This window comes from Lagopus muta, chromosome 4 (assembly GCF_023343835.1).
Source record: "Lagopus muta isolate bLagMut1 chromosome 4, bLagMut1 primary, whole genome shotgun sequence".
Classification (NCBI taxonomy): domain Eukaryota; kingdom Metazoa; phylum Chordata; class Aves; order Galliformes; family Phasianidae; genus Lagopus; species Lagopus muta.
The window spans coordinates 45,052,805-45,073,239 of NC_064436.1; the positions used below are offsets into that span (position 1 = coordinate 45,052,805).

At 39.9% G+C, this 20,435-nt stretch overlaps 2 protein-coding genes across 18 annotated transcripts in view; one reads left to right on the forward strand and one right to left on the reverse strand.

Moving 5' to 3' along the window:
- TRMT9B (tRNA methyltransferase 9B (putative)) overlaps nucleotides 1–5,541 on the reverse strand; it is a 107,781-nt gene extending 102,240 nt beyond the window's left edge. For 2 of the 17 annotated variants that reach the window (XR_007376699.1, XM_048943022.1), the window contains exons 1-2: nucleotides 4,026–5,342; nucleotides 401–450 (exon numbers count right to left, since the gene is read on the reverse strand). The gene's annotated coding sequence lies outside the window, so the exon portion shown is untranslated. The other 15 variants (XM_048943023.1, XM_048943020.1, XR_007376697.1 and 12 more) reach the window with 15 other exon arrangements.
- A 139-nt stretch (nucleotides 5,542–5,680) lies between these two features.
- Nucleotides 5,681–19,705, forward strand: LONRF1 (LON peptidase N-terminal domain and ring finger 1). Its single transcript, XM_048943011.1, has 12 exons — nucleotides 5,681–6,404; nucleotides 10,400–10,518; nucleotides 12,777–12,899; nucleotides 13,583–13,729; nucleotides 14,242–14,479; nucleotides 14,566–14,656; nucleotides 15,496–15,610; nucleotides 16,167–16,288; nucleotides 16,979–17,137; nucleotides 17,247–17,409; nucleotides 17,802–17,954; nucleotides 18,424–19,705. The coding sequence occupies exons 1-12, from the start codon at nucleotides 5,828–5,830 to the stop codon at nucleotides 18,580–18,582; spliced, it is 2,166 nt and encodes a 721-aa protein (XP_048798968.1). The 5' UTR covers nucleotides 5,681–5,827; the 3' UTR covers nucleotides 18,583–19,705.
- The last annotated feature ends 730 nt before the right edge of the window (nucleotides 19,706–20,435 follow it).

Below are 20,435 nucleotides of genomic sequence, written 5' to 3' on the forward strand. Positions count from 1 at the left end.
GTATATTCAATAAAATCGTAAGTCAGTAACTTTCAGCTAGCAGAAAACATGCTGATAAACTGAAAATAAATGCTGGCTGAGTTACTGGTCTTGTACACAGTTCGTGAAACATTTTTGTAAAAGCAATTCCTTCCTTAATGAAAGCCTTTTTAGTTCTATTTTAACTATTCAGCTTTTTGTTCATTATTCAGTTTGCAGTTCTGTATTAAAAGCACTTGAACATCAAGAATAAATATGACTACACAGTGCTCTGTATCTCTTTAAATTCAGTATTTAAAGCTGTCAAGTCATGACAATTTGAATTGTTACAATATATGTCAATCTATATTGATAGCAGCAAAAACAAGCTTTTCCACTTCAAATTTAGCTATTTTACTAATCTATTAAGTGAATCTCCTACCAGGCAAAATAGCAGAAGGAAGAAGTCCAATCAGTCCAAGGAATCTCTTCCTAAAGAGAAGACAAACATTACTTGTATCATACATGGAGCTAAACAAGGTTTTCAAACCAGAGAAGCCTAAAATAAAAACTTATTGATCACATTTAGAATTGTATTGTCCTGCAAGTGTAGAAAAATTCTGCTATCTTTTGAAATGCGTATCTTTATAGGTCTATGCTGGATATCGCACCATGGGGGAAAAATGAACACAAGAACAGGGCAACAAGCAATTCAAATTGGTGTCTTCAAGGCAGCCACTGTATTTTCACAACTCCAAAATATAATCATCAGATCAGATTACTGCATCTTGCTCATCAACAGCAATTGATGCTAGCATATATAAAAACATACACATACACACCCATATCAATAGGTAAGTGTGATGACTATCATTTTTGATGGGAATACATTTAATCCCAGCACCACTAAAGGAATGAGTTATCTGGACACAAAAATTATGCAATTCCAATTTTTTTTTTAATTTTTTTTAAATTTTCACTGATGTGTCCTCTCCACAGTCCTCTCTATCTGTAGGATCCAACTACCATTCTGTTAAATCATGGCCGTGGTAACAGAAGGAAGAAAAACACCTCTCATAGAGCAACCCATTGCCATTGCAGGCCCTCATTAAATCAAAAAGATTTAAATCGATAAATATTTTCTTTAAATAAAGAAAAGTGATTCTACTCAACAAGAAATAGGATATTAAAAACAAAGATGACTCTGCTCTGATCCTGTTAAAGCTGTGCCACTGAGAAGAAAAGGATTCAAAGTCTATAGGGACAGAAATAAAGTGTGAGATTTATCCCAAAGAATAGGGCATTCAGCAGGAAATGACATCCTCATCTCTAATTCATGCTCCCAAGACAATTTAAATTCATGCTGTCACACTTTAGGATAAATTACTTGGAGAGATGAGACAAGTTTGAAAACTCCTAGATAGAACCAAACTGAATCTTGCAGCTCAGATACGTAACTGAAGATAGATTGTTAAATAAAAAGTTACTCCATCTCACCATCCTTCACGTAAATGTGAAAAGCAAGCACATACACCTAACTTTAAGAATCTCTGAATACAACAGCGTGTTTGGTGGGGCCTGAAAATACTGACAAAGTAGAGTCACTTTGACAACTCAGTTGAAGACTGTTCTGGTTTAAGAGTAAGTGCAGAGAAGTTCTGCAGCAGTTCCAGCTGCTGCAGAAATAAAACCCTAGCCACTCTAGGGATATAAATTAAAAAGTTTTCTGACTTCAGGCATCTTCCCAGTTAGGCAGCAGCTGTGTGAGATTTCTTAGATCTCTTTTTTAGAACCTCAGTACTTAAATTCCTCTTAAAGCTTGCTTTAGGTATGCAAGTCCTTTACTGGATCTCACCAATAAACTCCCTCTTTGCTCATCTGTATATGTCTTTTGCTGGTATTTTCAGCTCTGTTATACTTTGCCTTCTTTCTATTTTTCATGGGATCCTTACCTAACGTAGTTAACCATTTATCCCATCTGTAGTGGCTTTTTTTTCTATTCAATAGTGCTATCATACTTAGTAAGTGTAATTAAATAACTTTGAGTGCCCTATTTCAGAAGTTAGTTAGAAGAGAGAATTTCTTGAAAAACCCACGCTGCAGTACTGCACAAAAATGCCAGAGATAGCTGTAGCTGTCTAGATCTGATAAGCTTACCTGAACATTGAAGGCCAAGCTGGAAAAGCAACTTTGTTGCAGCTCATGCCTAAAAAAAGAGTTTAAAAAGTACTTCTGCTAAAGGCTGTACTGCAGAGAGGTCAGTACTTGCTTTACTGCAGAAATGCTGAGCATTTTTGCACTTAGAATTCTGCCTTATTATTCTGCTACCTTATTAAAGCTCCAAAAAGTCTACCAAGCAACAACAAACTCAAAACTCAGTTGCATCTAAGGATTCATTATTCCTTATTCCTTAGCCACATCTGAAGTGATTCAAAGATCACTGAGGTCTTCAGAAGTTCAAGATTTTTCTAAGTACAGTTTGATATACTCTCTCATATTTGCTTCTTTTTTTTTTCTTTCTTTCTTTTTTTTTTTTTAAGAAAAAGTATTAATAGTTTCTTAGCAGAACAATTCACTCTTAGGAACAGTAACATTTAAAAATTAAAAAAGTATGAACATTATATTACCTAACTGAATCTCCAACTAGATTTATTTTGTTCTACATACCCTAGCAAAATTTACAACAGCTGGATAGGTAACTTTACCTTTAAAGAAATGGAGGCAAAGTAGCTGGAAAGCAATTACCACATTTCTCATGAGATAGAGCAACTTTCCTTGGATTAACTACTTTTTTCTTGGGATATACATCAAGAGAGACTGTCAGACACAGCTCCAGACTTCCAGGCATTAAGCTTCAGGTCCACTGCCTGCTACTGCCTGTTCTCTCAGCCTGCATTGGTTTTGCTTCATTTTATTTACAGTGCTGTTTATTTCTGAAAACCTTAAATCAAGATAATTTTATATAATTTACAAGAGGCATAAAGACAAAACACTCTTATGGTCATCTTGTATTTAATCAGGCTGCACACGCTACGTGTACAATTGCTTACAGAAACATCAAATCAATAGCTTAAAATCATAAGCAATGTACTTCTACCTCACTATACTGAAGGCTTAACATTTTGTAGGCACCCTGCTGAATGAGGGCAACCAAGACTTACACAAACAGTTGTAAAATTCTGCTCTACAGAAGGCAGGGGAAGGACAATCCCTGGAGTCCTTCTTAGAACAGCCCACACAAACTGTGCAACTGCACAGATATGTGTTGTTGTCTGAAAGTATTATTTATCTCATCCTACGGTAGGAAGAAAAAAAAACCTCGCATGTGTTATTTATAATCAAGTGTTGGTGGAACTGTGTGTGTTATCTAATCTAGTAAAAAGCTGCAGGTCTTTTATTCCCTTCTTACGTAACCATCATATTCAGATAGTAACACAGTGAAATATGAGAAAACTGAGTTTTTTTCTTAGGCATGCCAGTGATAGAATACTGCAACTAAAACTAGGCTTGAAGGAACAAATGTAACTTAAATATGTAAGCACAAACACTCTGGATAACAGCATGGTTTAACAAGGCCTAGAATCCTGCTTCCAAGAGTGATAAAAAAAATGTGCATCTAAAAATTAGGACAAGGTGAACATACAGGCAAATTTGTCCTCAAGTAATGTGCCACATTCCAGAGATCCGTGTCCTGGGAATTTCCTGACAAGGAAGTGATTGATTTTATGTAAGAGATTCTTTACTATGAACTTCTTTCAACACATCTTGAGCCCAACCCTAATGCGCCATGATCCAAAATTATCTGTTATCCAGAGGCTTCCCTACCTGCAACATACTGCTGATGTATTTAACAACATATTTGAGGTCTTTAGTGAAATGCTTCAGTGTCTTTCTGCAATCACACAGAACAAGAAAAACACTTTTTCTATCTAAATCTAGACAATGTTTTTTGGATGCATGAAGTCCTGAATTTCCAAGAGAAATGAGGACAGCTACGAATGTAGAGCAGAATGTGTCACAAACATGAGCAGACAGTAAAGGCTTACAGTGACAGTAAGTATACTCACACAAAGAATAAGCTGTGAAGGAAGACACTAAAGATAGATTTCTAAAACTGGTGGGAGCAGGATAGTGTCAGGCTCCCTATCAACCCATTCATCCATCCAATCCAAACTCTCGTCTCTCTCCGTTTCTAATTGGTTTGAAGTGGCGGACTGGTGGATAAAGCTGTGTTCTTCTGCCCTAAGACACCCCGGTTAGCAAAGGTCTATTTTATTCTTGTAATCTGGGAATTAAAAAAATTTTTAAAAAAGAGGATTTGAGCTGATAATACTGTTCAAATGACCAGTATGTTAACATGTGAACTTTCAAAAGATTCATTGGAAATGGTGAAAAAGGGTTTTTATTTCTACTTTATTCTCATCCTAACTCTAGCATTTCAATGAATGTCCACAACCCCCTGAATGTTGCCCTGTTTTTCTGTTTCCATGGGTAATCTAATCTGAAATGAAAAAGTATTGCTCTCTTTGATGCCAATTCACCCTATTTCCTAAAGAGTTTTGTTTGAAATCTCTGCTAGTTCCCTTGAAACTTTGTCCTCGTATTTCCTCATAAGCTTAAAAAAAAACCCAGAACCACTGCAACTATCCATGGTGATTCAAACCACTCCACCTTATCCCACCACCATTCAAGTCCACACTCCAAGCACCTTTTACTTCAATCTTTTCTGAGGCTGTCACTTCCTAACTCATGTTGACTATTTTCATGAACAATCATTTTAAGACTGCTATCTCTCCACATTTAAAAGCTGTCCAACGTTCTCCCTTGATATTTCAAGTCCCACAGCATCTCTCATATTTGACTTCAGGAAGCAGAAAGGCACTGTAAACGCAAAGGATAGGCTTGAGAGGGAACGAGTTCCGACAGCACAGCCGGATGTCACGCCATGGACTCCATGCTTTCTTTAGAGGCTTAACAAACACGTAGAAACCCAAAACATCCCCCCATCAAAGCGGGCTGCGGTTACGCTTTAGACAGAGATCAGGGGCTTCCCAAAAGCGCTAGGCTCGCTATTTTATGCTCCCGGAAAACTGGAGATTCTCTGCAACAACCGGCAGTTACGGCATTATCTGACCAGCGACTGCATCAGCCGCCATCCTACAAGCACGATACACAGCGAACAAAAAACGTTCGAGAAAATCGGCTGCACCGCCTCGCACCGCCCCCGGCAGCACTCCTAACGCGTGACCCCCACCGGAGCTAGAGACGCTCCGAGGAGCTGCAGCACCTACAAGAGCCACAATCCGAAGCCGCAGGACCAACCCCTTTCCCCGCAGCCGTCCCCTTTTCCCCTACGTCCCGCTCCCCTCCAAGACAGAGCAGGGCTTTACCCAACGCTCGCTCCCTAACGGCCGCACGCGCCCACCCACGCCAGCCAGCCCGCCCCCCGCTTGACTCACACCCAGTCCGCCCGGCGCCAACCCCGCCCCTCCCACCCTGTTACGGAACGCGCGCGCGGCGCGGCGTTTTGTAACCGCCTCGCTCCCGCCCCTGGAGCGTACACCAATGGCGAGCCGGCCCGGCTATCAGCTGACGCGGTTCTTTATGTAAGCGGCGGGGCGAGGGCGCGTGGAGACGTTTGAAAGGGGTGGGAGCGGGGTGGGGCGGGGGGAGCGCACACGTATCTGCACCCCCTTCTGCTCCGGGTCGCGCGCGCGGAGGCGCGCACGTGACACGCCCCCCGCCCCGCACGGAGGGTGCCTCGCTTCCTCCCCCGCCCCGCGCTGCCAGTGCCTGGGCGCCTTGCGCAGCGCCGGGCCCGGCGGCCGGAGCGGCAGCGCCACACCCCCCTCGGCCGAGCCGGCAGCCGATGGCGTTCTCTCCTGTGACCGTGGGCTCGGACGCGTCGCCGGAGCCGGGAGGCGGCGGGCGGCTCGGCGAGGAGGCGGACGGAGAGCGGAGGGGCCGCCTGAAGGAAGCGGCGGGCTCCTCCCTGGCGTCGTTGTGCCTCGGACCGCTCGCCGGCCCGCGGCGCTTCGGGACCCTGGTGGAGTGCCTGGTGCTCAACTACCGCCTGCGGCAGGGGCCGGGCCGCGGCCGGGAGCGCGGCGCCGAAGGCGCGGCCGAGGGCCCGCTGCGGTGCTGCGGCTGCGGGCGCTTCCTGAGCGAGCCGGTGACCGTCCCGTGCGGGCACACCTACTGCCGCCGCTGTCTGCGGAGAGAGCTGCGGGCCCGCTGCCGCCGCTGTCGAGACCGGCTGCTGCCGGCGGGGGGCACCGGCGCGGCCGCCACCCCGCTGCGCACCAGCGTGGTGCTCAGCCAGCTGGCCGAGAAGTGGTTCCCGAGGGAGTGCGAGCGTGCGCGGACCGGCGGGCGCCTGGAGGAACTGCTGGCGCAGGGCCGCTTCCGAGAGGCGCTGGGCGCCGCCGGGCAGGCGCTGCGGGCAGGTGAGCCGGGTGCGGAGGTGGGGAGGCAGCGTCCCGTCTCCTGAGGGAGGGACGGGGAAGGATGCGCTCGGCGCGCTGTGTCTCAGCGCTCTGAAGTTTTCCAAGTTTGTCGCTGGGACCCAGGGAGCCTCCCCGTGGGCTGAGGTGCGCTCCGGTGCCTCCTTCCCGCCGCGCTGACCGGTGCGTTCCGTGGCGGCCGCGCCCGCGTTACCGCGCGTAACCCCGTTTCCTGACGGAGACCCATTTCCAGTGTCACCGCTCGGCTCCGGAGGGCCGGGCCCGGTTGCATAAGCGCGAGGCACGGCGGGGACAGGTTGTGTAATGGCGGTGACATCATGGCGGGCGGAGCCGCGCCCCGTCTGGTGCCGGGCGAGGCTGCGGGGGGCGGGCGGGACCGCCAGGCGGACCGCGGTACGGCCGTGGCTTCGTGCACCCTGCGGGGCTCGGCCCGGGGGTGGGCACACCTGGGTGGTGCTGGCACAGCGACCCGCTGTGTTGGTTTTGTGCATCTGTGGGTTTTTAGGGCTTCGACAGCCCCACAGGTCCCATTTCCTATTGGAAGTGTTGGAAGAGGTTCTTTTCTTTTTCTTTCTTCTTTTTTTTTTTTTTTGTGTGTGCGTGTGTGGCGTGTTCTGAAGTACAGTGTTGACTTACATAGGTCATAAGGAAATTTGTTGAAACGAGAAAGAAGTTACTTTTGAGAAACACGAGAGGAATGGTAACATTCACATAGATAACGTGTGCTGTGCAGGCGTTGGAAGGAATTACCTTATGTAAAGGAAGGCTTTAATCCCAACACACCAGCTCTCTCACCAGAGGTTGTACAGTCACAAACCTGTTCCTGCTGGAAGAGCCTTAGGAGGTCTGTTGACCAACTCTGTGTTCAAAGGGCAGGCGCTGAATTAGAGCAGTTTGCTGGAGGCTTTGTACTGTTGGACCATGAAAGCGCCACCAGGGCGAAGATTCCGCTGCTGTCAGGACGACCTGTTGAACGGTTAATTACCATCGTAGTGAAACATTTTCTGTTTACATAAAGGCAGAACTACCATTGTTCTGGTTTATAAGGCATTGTCACTTGCTTTTCCTGCTGTGCATGTCAGGTTCTGTGATCTAGGCAGCCTCTTCTGGGATTTCAGGAGGCTCTTGGGTTCTTCTGCTGCCTCCGATGTTTCCTCATTAAACAACATCAGTGAGCTCAGCCTCTTCTCAGGTGTTTGCACCCTCGACCATTGGAATTGACCCTGTTGTACTGCATTCATAAATACTGTGTCCTGCAGTTCTTTTGAACACTGGTGCAGAGTGCTTCTTTTACCAACTGAAGCTAGGAACCAGGTGAAAATCATGTAGGAGCAGACCAGAAGCAATCCATTTATGATATTCTCATGCTGACAGTAGGCAGACGCAGATGCTTTGAGAGTAAAGAAATGAATGCTTACCTGGTGTTTTTTGTGTGTAAACTTTTGTACAGTTTTCTATTTGTGTGCAGTAATATATGGTGCACACATTTCTGCACTGAAGATATTCAGTACCTTTTTGTTTTTAATTGCGGTAATTTGTATTGATGTGCTAGGAGTGAGTGGACTCTATTTAATATACTGGGCTGTTAAAATTGACTGTTCAAACAAACTATTTCTGGTTTTGTTTAATATCTGATATAAGGAATTGAAATATGAGGGCTGCTCCAAAAGTAATGCCTCCTATTTTACTATGTTGGTCCATGATGTCAGAGGCAGATGATGATATGGCAGTAGAGGTTGAACCATCCCACCAATATTCGATTACATTTTGTTGCCATGCAACAGATGATGGAGCTTTCTGGATGTTTATAGAGACCAAACATTGGATGTCAGCACAGTGAGGCAGTAGGTGGTGCATTTCAGCAATGACATCAGCAACATGAAAGATAAACCCCCATTCTGGATGGCCATGCAGATTTTTAAGAGCACAGCATACAGGCTCTTGTTTGGCGCTGGTAAATGCATAGCTGATGGTGGTGACTGTGTCAAAAAAAAATAGTGTTCTGCAGCTGAGAATTTGTTACATAGTGTAATGGTACTTGTTGTATTGTAGCTTCCATGGAAATCAATAGGCATTACTTTTGAAGTAGTCCATATAGTTTTATGTCATCTTGTTAAGTGGCAAGCATCAAAATGCATTCTGCAATGTTGTAAAACTTTTTTTTTTCCACAATACAAAGCCTAGGAATTAAATTCTCATTTTAAAACACTCTCAGACATAGGGTTTAATTTTTGGATGGTCCTCTGTGGAGCCAGGTGTTGGACTTGATCTACATGGGTTCCTTCCAACTTGGGATATTCTGTGATTCATTGGCAGTTTTTGTGTAGCAGCAGAGTTGAGATCTAGTTAAACTCCTTGATTTAGACCTTAATTTTGTAGCAGTTCAGTGCTTTTCTCTTTGATAAAGAAAAAACTATCCACCAGCTCTAGATTTGACTTACATTTTTATCTTCAGACTACCCCTAACCCCATCTTCCTGAGATTTGGGACTCCTGAGATCATCTTCTACACTTGAAAGTCTGAAAAAGATGAAATCGTTCTGATCAAGTGCGAACAGGCTGCTAGTTTATTACAGAACAAAGATTCCCACTCACTGCTGCCTCTGAAGAAAGGAATTTAGGTCAATATTGACTCTGCTGGACACCAAAAAGTCAAATGCAATAGAAAAGAACTGAGCTCCTGCCTCAGGAGGTTACAATAGTCACAAAGCCACAAGAAAGCAGGCATCAGTGTTCTTACATCTGCAGGGTTACGTGTGAAATTAAACAATTTTCACCGATTTCTGTTAACTGTCTGAAACATAGAAACAGATTAAGGAGTATATGTATTTTAAGGGAAACTGAACTATAGCTGAATTGCACGCTTCGTTTTCATCCATGGAATCTGTTGGCAGTTTTTATTTACTTACCATTTCTTTTTTATTAAAGTCTTTTACCTGTGATATCTAAATATAAAACAGTATGTTAAAATACTTTGGTTCAGTGACTGGTCTGGCTTGCTGCTAAAGCAGACTTATGTGTAAAACAATCTAGCATTGGAAATTACAGGAACTTAAACTAGGCATTTAGGGTATACTTAAGACAGAATATAGAATTGAAATGATTCCTCTGCATCCCTCCAAGGGAATCTTGTTCAAACAAGCTTACAGAACTTAATTTGAGTGTTGTTTACATTACATTAATGTTTAACTTATTTTGGTGAAAAGCACAGGTGTGCAGTTTGCTGTGTTATGAAAGTCATGGTTTAAATGACATAGAGATTTCCTATTTCAAGATTCCTGTGCAGAAAGTCCAAAGTGCTGCATTTGGGACATGAGAATTTGTCTTCAAAGAACACACATGAATGTTTTTCCTCTGTGGAGGTGATTCTAGCACAACTACTTAGAGCAGGTTGCCAGCTGGCAGCAGTGGTTTTCTGGTGTTGGCTATCTTTTCAGTCCGTGTAGGGGTATAGACTATCTCTGATAAATCATCAGGTGCTAACGCTGTCTGTAGCTATCGCTGGCAGGGGCTGGGCATTGTCAGAACAAAGGACAGTCTCAATAAAAAGTCAAATGTTTGAAAGGAGGCTTTCTAATACTTAGACTTTTTAATACTTGAGATTCACTGTGCTTGAAAAATGACAGATTTGTGTTTGTACCATAAAACTAAAATCAGCTCTGTTCTCTACTTCTGTTGTCACAGCAGTATTGAGCAATACTTTACTTTGTCAGCTTTGGTGCTAAATCTTTTAAAATATAAAAGGGTTCAAAAGTTAATCTTGGAAGACATAAGCTTGGAAGTATTGCCACTTTTTTTTTAAATCCAAATACTGGTGAAAAGGCAGGAAGGAGGTACCTCAGTTGTTATAAGATGCAGTACAGAAGAGCATAGTAAATATTTTTGTACAGTACGGCTTTGACATATCACTATAAAACTTCTAATTAAAAAATTACAACATTCCAAATTATTAAGGTTGTTGTTTAATTTTGTCTTCAGATTCCAGTAACTTGATGCTAAGAATCTACAGGGCTGAGTCATACGCTGGCCTCCAAGAGTATAAAACAGCCATAGAAGATCTGAACTTTGTTATTTCTAAAATGCCAAATTGGCCAGAGGTAAGTTGATTTGAACTCCTAATTTTTCAAAATCTATGTTTATCTGCAAGCATAAGGTATTTTGCATGATCTTTTCATCAAATGAAGCAAGCTGCTTTAAACACTTGGTTTTCTTGTTTTTCTTTGTAAGTACGTGCAAAGTACTCAAAAGTTTCTTAAAATAGATACTTATACATGAGACAGGCAACTGGTCAGCATTGTAAATTGGAACTGTTGATTCAGGTTTCATCAACAACTTCAGGTGCTTTTATTTCCCATCGCAACACGTGATAGCGATGCTGGATGAAGGGTGATGTGGAGCAGAACTGATTTGTTGAGAAGTACTACGAAGGACTTTCGTGCTGTTTACAGTTGCTTGTTAGCGCTTATTTCTTTTTTTAGGAACAGTGCGTTTATCAGTTCTCTTAAGAAAAGTTTTAAAATATTTACGATCTTAAATTCAGCTGAATGTTATTTGAGTGGGTGGCTGGCTGGAATCATGCAGCCGGCTTTAACTGCTTCAGAGCAGAATTTCTGAGCCATAGGTGTTTGGCTCATTGATGTAACTGAGATTTGAAATTTCTCACACTATATAAAAGTTACTCCTTTTAAAGCTCTGCATTTCCCTGAAGTTTTTATACTTTAACTGTATTTCCCAAAATTGAGAGCGTTTTAAGCGCTGTTTGTTCTTTGAATATCATGTCAGATGAGTGAGCGTTGTTGCCAGTGCAGATTAGGATTTTTGGCTCTACGTTGAGTCAACATTTCTCAGGTTTTTTTGAGTCTCACTGATTAGGAAAAAAAAATACTAATAGGACAACACAGTTTTGTTTTGCAATTGCTACCAGAGTTTAAAAAAAAAAACAAACAAAAAAAAACCAAAAAAAAAAGAAAAAAGTGTTTGTTTAGGGCCTTCGTTACTGGCTTCGGTATTTGGAGTTGGGATAGTTTGTGGTGATGTAACTTCTTACAGTTGCCTTCTTTTGTTTGGTGAAGAAAACTTGCTGTTTGAGCTGGGAAAGTTTTTCTTTGAAAAGCACAGACAAACTCGTTGGAAGCTGAATTCTGCAAACAGTGCAGGCAACTGGAGAGTCATTGGCCTTCGGAAATGTTACTACTTAAATATTGCTTATTGCAGCAGCATCTGAACTCAGCACAGCAGGAGCAGCAATTTTTTGCTGCGCAGGGACAGATAACTGCTTCGGTCTGGTTTTCTCCTGTGTTGAGCAATTTCATGGCTGCTGCAAATTCAGAGAGCATTGTGCCTTTCTTTCTTTCTCAGACTTCATTTAACTGAGCTTGGTTTGATAGATTAAAATTATTATCTGTGTAAGGAGATGAAGTAACTGTAAGAGGAGGATTAGCGTGCTTTCCTTCTTAATGAAACTGCCCAAATCCATCAGAGAAGATGCACGCCCTCATCTGACAGCCTTGTTTAAGATTACTGTTTCATATTGGCAGTCTATAGAAACTGCATTCAGTGTTTTGCTTGTTTGCTTTTCTTTTTCGGGTTCAGTTTTCTTGCCCATTATCCAAAATCTAGTTTAGATTTTTTTTTTTAATTGAGCTTCTGTTTATATTACTGCAAACACAACTTCTTTAATTCATATGAGTTGGGTCCAACATTGTATTTTTGTAAGTTCACCAACATTCAGTAGTCTCATCTCTTTCTTTCCCTTCTACCCTATATAAAAAATAGTAAGCATTTTTTTATTTAGTGTTTAGGAATAAAATATGGTTGGAGGAAGCAATTCCAAAACTTGATTGTTTTGGTTTAGGAATCTATATTAAGATAGATGTAAGCAATGGGGGGTTGTGGGGATTGTCTTTTCATGTAGGTTAAAGCTGTAAGACTTCCGACAAAACAGCAAAAAAGGTGTCCAGTGAAAGCTGTTTCAGAAGAATATGTAATAATTTTCGTTGTATTTCCCTCTTCTCCATTTTCAAAACCTCACAGAATAGTGAAATTAAGGCCTTGTGTGGTGAATTCAGCACTAGTCAGGATTTTAAGTCTGTTTTAAAGTCTGGCTTTTATCTAAGCCAGAGCAAATTAACTGGAAGGAGATGAACACCAGCCTATGCCATAGTTATTTTCAGTGTAGGGGACTTATGCTAGGCAAGATATGTGTGTATCAGATATCCCGTGTATGGCTGAAGATTGCTGAAGAGGTGCATTCCTTTGTCATTGAGGGTTCCTGTTCTGACTCTGCTGTAAGGCCTGTAAGGTGAATACTACAGCTATGTTCATCAGAAGTGTAAACGTGTTTTCTGTTTCTCAGGTCTACTTCCGCAAAGGAAAAGTGCTGCACGACTCTGGCTTTGTAGGCGATGCCTTACAACTGTTTCTACAGTGCTTAGCCCTTGATGAGGATTTTCTTCCAGCCAAGCTAGAAGTAGAAAAGGTGATTTGATATATCAAACTGGATTACTACCTCTGTTTTGATTCCTTTGTAAAGTTCCTGTTGTGGTAGACAATTGACCATCAAAAAATCTGTCATGCATACGGAGAGGGTAGAGTTGATGGTTTAATTCCTTTCAAGATGTACCATGCTGTGTTGGAGTGTCCTAACATACGGGTTTTGAGGGCACATGCCTCAAAGTATTTATGCTTCTGAATTTGCTTGTAGGTGACTGCAAAGGGAATGGTAACTGGAATATGGTAAATTGAATTATTTAATGCATAGACGACAGCAGCTTTTCTTCAGTAATGAAAACCTGCACAGAAAAATGTTTGTGATATTGAATTGGTAATGTCTGACTCTGAAGAAGTTGCTTACTTCTAGTGGAAGAATTTCTAGATGCATTTTCCTTGATAATACAAACTGCATTGCAAAAGCTGTATAATATTTAATTGATAATGTCTAAATGTTCATAGAGATCATCCAGTTCTAGTGGAAATGATTCCAAGATAAATTATGCTTAGTTATACAGATGTATGGATTTCTGCTTATTCCTAACTGTTCTTAAGTATTTGGGGAGTAACTTCATATAAGTTGAATTGTTGGTTTTGGTGTGTAGGTTTATAATGAAACTATATCCAGATCCTCCTTTCATTGTTATGAACAGTTAGCTGTTTGTTTTCCAGACATTGCATGATGTACTGTCACCAGAGAAGCTAGGAGAGAATTTGAAGGAATCTGCTTGGAGTTCACCACATACTCGAAATAAATCTTTTGTGCTTGGTTCTGAGATGACTGAGCCTTACTGCAATTTACAACTTTGTCCTGAGCAGGTAATAGAAATCATAATTTGTTCTAATACTTAAAACTTGCTAATATGCCAGTATCAGACATCCTGATATCCTTATTTGTCATGCTTATTCTCTAACATAAATGCTGGCTCTCTGCAATTGGTTAAATTAGAAGAATTATGATTTGGGAGCGGTGTCTTGTCATTTGGATTATTATATACCTCATTCAAGTGAACCACTTACTAAAAACTACTGAGATGTTACATTAGTTCCAAAGCAAAAAGTACTTTTTGATATTATTGTTATTAATATTTTTATATTTGTTTTTTAGTATAGCTTCAAAGTAAGAAGTTTAGTTTTTCTTCTCTTTAAGATAAATATTTTTTTAATTGTTAATGATAAGCAAATCTGAGAATTGTCTTGACTTAGCAAATTCTTCCAGTTAACTGATGAGCTAACTGCCTATCAGTTTGGATTTAGCATTTTTGCATGCTTACATTTTATATTCTTATATGTGTGTTATCTCTTATATACAGTTCTTTTGTCTTATGTAGAGTTTAGGAAGATCAGAGGTACTGGAGCCTGTGATTGGAAGCCTAAATCGTGCACAATCTGCCCATGCTCTTAACTCAACAAAAGCCCTTGCCAAGGAAGATGGCTTAAAGAGAGTATCTTCTGAACCTCTTCTCTCTGGCCAAGAAAAAGGTGCTTTGTTGAAAAGAAAGCTTTCATTTTCAGAGCAGGATACAGTTGTGTGTGAAGATGGAAGAAACAAACACAAAAAGCAAGGAGGTAAGTAATCACTTAATTTAAAATCTAAAGTATTTATTGTCTTGTGCCTTTCTTTGAAAGGTGTGTTTTATTATGTCTTTCTTCAGAAAATACAAACAGGGACATGAAACTGGCTTATGGAACAGTTCCAGGGAATTTGATTGATGTATCAGATTTTGAGTGCTCTTTATGTATGAGGTAAGATTTTTCTCATTGGTTCAGTATTTTCATTATAGGTGTTTGACTTCATGTCTTTGTCACATGTTAACTGAGGTGTTTATAGGTTGTGATGAGCTCTAACATCAGTTAAGAAAGTGACATTTTCAGCCTTTCCTATATCCCAGTATTTAAATACTTATTTAAATGTTTACATCATAATTGTAGTCAAGTTGCCTGTCAGATTTGGTGGTGTCAGCTGGTAGCTCAAAAAGGAGAGGATCTTCTGTGGTACACTACTAGAAAGATTTTTCATCCAGTAAAACTAGTTAATTTGTTCATTTGGGAGATCTAATGCTTAGAAGGATTACCTGTGCATTTCAGATCAAGGAAATGACTTCAGAATGACAATCTACTAGATGCAGTTGATGGATATAAGTTCTTATCGAGTTGTCTTCTGTTCTAGAATAGAAATCTTAAAACATAGTCTATATGCTAGATTGTCTATAGTTATGTTAATAGTGTGCAAAACTGCTTTGAAAGCAACATACCTCTTTAAATAATTACTTCATTTTGTGTATTTTGAATATCTATGTAGTAGGATCAGAATCTTCTTGTATTGGAGTGAAGGTTTAAATATTCAGAGCATAGAGATGTGTGTGGATTAATCCCAAAGTGCACAAAACTAGTGCAGTGATGAATGGAAACAAACTTCATAGAAGAAAAGGGAGCATTAGGAGACATGGGATTAATGTTCTCTGCTTTAGATAATAATTAGTGGGGAAAAAATTAAAAAGGTTGATTGCTGAGTTGTTTGTTTTCTTTATTAAGCAGGACACAAATTTGCCACGGTATCTTAATTTTTACTAACTTTGTTTCAGGCTGTTCTTTGAGCCAGTGACAACACCTTGTGGACACACGTTTTGCAAAGGTTGCTTGGAACGGTGTTTAGACTATGCTCCTCAGTGTCCACTCTGTAAGGAGAGTTTGAAGGAGGTACTGTTGATCAGTAGAACTCAGATAGACAAACATTTTATCATTGTAAAGGCTTCTTAAAATGCAAGGAGTTAAGATTGTAGATTGCTCCTAGAAAGAAAACACTTGAGGTAAATATCAATACAAATTGACTAGGTTTGCCTTGGAGTCTCAGAGGGTTTTATGTTTCTGTGATCACCTACTTTATGATATAATTAAATCCTGATTATTAGTAAACTGATAACTATTCAATAAGACTTCTCTGTGGTTTCTATACGCTTTCCATATTTGTGTGGCTTTGTAATGTGGAAAATAAATTTAAATGTAGAAATACGTACTGAATTAGACACCAGAGATGTTGGACTGTAAGAACTAAAACAGAATTTTCAGATATTAATGGTGGGGGTTAAGAAATATAAGAGTTTCAGAGCTCTTCATATCTTCAAGTTTTCATGGACATAAATCTCATTTGTCACATATTTCATGCATGATACTTAAAAAAAAAAAAAAGCTGATGTGACTCAATTCTTCTATTAATATATCAGTAAAGATACGTTTTGTTTTAATTTGCTTACAGTACCTTGCAAGCAGAAAATACAGCATCACAGAGCTACTAGAGGAATTAATAATGAAATATTTGTCTGATGAGCTGTATGAGAGAAAAAGAATTCATGCTGAAGAAAACGCTGAACACTCAAAGTAAGCTTCACACCTTTTACCTAGAAAACCTGAGAAATTAGTATCGGAATGGTATTTGACCGAGACAGGCTTGAGCAGTGGGCCCAGCTGAACCTCATGAGGTTCAGTAGATCCAAGTGCAAGGTCTTACAACTGGGTTGTGGCATCCCCTGCTATCCGTACAAGCTGGGGCTGAAAGGACAGAGCATAGCTGTGCTGAAAAGCTCCTGGGGGTACACACTTCCAGTGGAAGAATTTCTAGATAAACGTTCCCGTTAATAATTACTCCTAGATTCTGCTTAGTTTTTTCAATTGCTAGGCCTTGGTGAGACATTGCAAGTGTAAAAACCATAGCTTGGGATGCATTGTTGAACTTAATCTAAATGGTGAGCTGGTTACTATGCAGTTATTGTGGCATCAACTAAAGCAAAAAGGAAGAAACCAAGAAACACTCTTACTGACATAACAACTATAGGACTTTATAGTCACTGACTAGACGTTTCAACTCACTGCTGTTATGTATTCAAATCAATACATAAGTGTTCAGTGACTGTGTTCTTACTGATTATGGAAGTTACTGTAACGTGGTGATTACTGAAGTTTGTAACAGGTGTTTTATGACCTCAAACACATACTGTAATAAAAAAAATATCTTGGCATTGCTCAGTAATTAGTTTTAAGCCGTGTATTTCTTTTGTCATTCTTTTGAAGCTTGACCAAGAATGTTCCAATGTTTGTTTGCACTATGGCATATCCTACTGTGCCTTGCCCTCTACACGTGTTTGAGCCAAGATATCGACTGATGATTCGCAGAAGTATGGAAACTGGGACTAAACAGTTTGGGATGTGTATAAGTGATTCTCAAAATGGGTAGGTTTACATTCTTAATAGTAAGCTTCTTTTCTGTCTTCTTTTTAAATTAAGCCAATTGTCATCATAGAACTGTGTAATTACTTTACTGATTAAGTCTCCTTTCTAGTTTTGCAGATTATGGTTGCATGCTGCAAATTAGGAACGTTCATTTTCTGCCTGATGGACGGTCTGTTGTTGATACAGTTGGTGGAAAGAGATTTCGAGTTTTACGGAGAGGGATGAAAGATGGTTATTGCACTGCAGACATCGAGTATTTGGAAGATGTTAAGGTATTCAGAATGCTGTCCAAGTACTTCTACTTTTAGCTGATATCTTAAGAGTTTTCCTTGATTTGTTTTGAGGGCTCTGTCAAATTTTTAGGTCCACTGAACTGTGGAGGATTCAATGTCAGTATAAGGAAGACAGAGAAGATAGCTTTTTTTATTATTATTATTAAATAAGAAGGAAATATTTTGCTTTTTATTTGAGCAATAGTTTGTGAAGCTGTAATTCTTAAGTATCAGAGGATTTCTTTGCAATTCAGCCAGTAGCAACCATGGCTTAGGGGAGTGCAAAAACTTTAAAAAGACATTTAATTTCAACTCTGTTTAGTTATGTTAGCTTAAAAACTGTGGCAATTTTCTTCATCTGTAATGGTGTTTTCATAATGTTCTTCTGCTAGGTTGTTGATGAAGGAGAGCTGAAGAAACTGAGAGAGCTTCACAACTTTGTTTACAGTCAGGCTTGCAGTTGGTTCCAAAACTTAAGAAACAAATTCCGCACTCAAATTCTTCAGCACTTCGGGCCAATGCCTGACAGGGAGGAAAATATACAGGTGAGACATCATTTCATATCAAATCTTGGGTGCCTGTTTTTTTACTGGGGGAAAGTAAGTGAGGAAAACCAAAATCCAGTTGTTAAAAAGCTGCTAAACATTAAAAGGAAAATACTTTTTTTCTCAAGTTTAAAGGAAGCAGGACTTCATCTTCATCTTCATCTTGCTTCTCTTATGGAGAGCAGCAAAAGACAATTGGCAATTTTTTTCTGCAATGAAGGATGAGATGCCTGTGTTGTCTTGAAAACGATTGCTTTATCAAACATAAGTGCACTTTATTTATAGACTTCTGTGGTGAAGAGTGATCAGAGTAGATCAATTCGGAACCCTCTTGATCTTACAGATCTGTAATACTCTAGTTGATACCAAAATTCAAACCAGTGCTTGTTTTTGACTCGTTTGTCTTTTGATGTCTTCATTGTGTTGGTCAGCATTGTTCATAAGTAACTGACATTTCTCTTATTTTTAGGCAATGCCCAATGGTCCTGCTTGGTGTTGGTGGCTTCTAGCTGTTCTCCCAGTAGACCCCAGATATCAGCTGTCAGTTCTGTCTATGATGTCTTTAAAAGACCGTCTGATAAAAATCCAACATATACTTACATATTTTTCTAGGGACCAGTCCAAGTGACTAACCGCCTGGGTCTTCCTAAAAAGTAAATCTGTTCTGGTTGTAGTAGCAGCTGGAATTTTTGCTGCCTTTGCACATCTAGCACTGGTTTGAGAAGTGTAACAGAACTGCTTTTTCTCTCTCCTTCCCGCCTGCCCAGCTTCTTGAACCATATGGTTCTTTGAATGCACACTTTCTTCAACTATGAGAGAAGACCACTGATGATTGCACAAAGTCAATCCAGCTAGATATGTTTTTCACATGATCTGTTTTACAATTTGCACTATGTAGAAGAGAATGTTTTTGAGACTTGATAATTTTAGCCACTGACTTTTTAAAGATGTGGGAAGCGCAGGACTTAAGGCTGACAGTCTGAGTTTACAACATAGAACAGGTATTAAAGGTTTTGCAAATAAGTTTGCCTCATACAACTGTTCTTTTGCTGTTTGCACAAATATTTGAAATATAGTGTTGAATATCACTGTTGGATATTACTTTTCTTGTTGAATTATCTTGACCATGAATATGGCACAGATTTTTAAGTTATCTTGTAAATGTATGCATCACAAAACAGGTGACATTACAAACTGTATGCTGAACTGAGAGCCAATTTTAAGGATCAAATGCAAAAAAAAAAAAAAAAAAAAAAAAAAAGGTACTTCTGTCTAAAAATAATTAAACTGTGAATATGGTTTACATACCTAGGCCTGTACATGTTAAAGAGAAAACTGAAAACTAAATTCTAGTACCAGTTACATTTCTACTGGGCTTTTCAGGCTGGCTGTTCTTCCAGAGCACACACTTAGTTTATAGAGCTTTTAAGGAGAAGTTTTAGAGTGTGCGTGTGTGTGTATTTGGGATTGTGCATCCAGGATTTAAAAGCTTAAAGTTTTATTTGAACTCTTTAAGTTGGTGCAAATGTGAGTTCTATGCCTTATATCAATAGTAGAGCACACTGCAGTGGCAAGGTAAGCATCATGCTGCCATTAAGTACTTTTTGTAATTAAAGGTTTGCATATTAGTGAATATGTCTGATACTGGCTTTCTTGTATGTAAATGATTTGTAAAATATTTCTTAAATCTTGCTTTTGCTAATATATTTAATTTTCAATAAAAGCTAAAAGTTTGTAATATTTTAACTTTATCAGAAACTAAAACTAACTTTCATTTTCCATATCCTTCTGTTGAGAAACTTCTGCCACGTACAGCTGCCAGGAGCAGCTGTTCAACTCAGGGTTGTGGGCACTTCATGATATTAAGTAGCATGTATTTCTGCTTACAGTACCTCTCTTACTGATCATTGGTCAGTCGAGTTTGTTGCTGGGGTCTTTCTGATGTACTGTTGTATCTACTCAAGGTAACTTGAAGTATAAAGTTTTCTTTTCACAGAATTTGGAAGTAATGGGAAATTGTTCCTGCAGAACAACATTTCACAGGTTTGCTAACCAGGTGTTTTGCTTTGTTCTCTTCTGGTGTTTAAGGATTGAGATACCACAGGCAACTAAGAATCTGCTGAATTTAGTTGTAACATGGGTTTCAATCCAGGTTAAGTTCGGGTTAATATTTTGGGAAAATATTTGGGAAAGGTTTATTTACATTAATGGAAGGAGGATCTTCTATTCCTATGGTTTGGTATCTTAACAACCTTAGATGCTTAATTTTTGTATTACCATGATCTCCGTAGGAATGCAGGTGATTTTTTTTTAATTTTTTTTTTTTTTTCAGGAAAATCTAGTGGTAGATTTATGGGTTTTGGTTTTGTTGTTGTTGTTTGTTTTTTTTCATGTAGAGAGCCTTAGTTTTTTTTTAGTGTGTTCCCAAACCTGACAGAAGACGTGGTTTCCAGATGTTCTTACTAATTCCCCAGAGTTTTT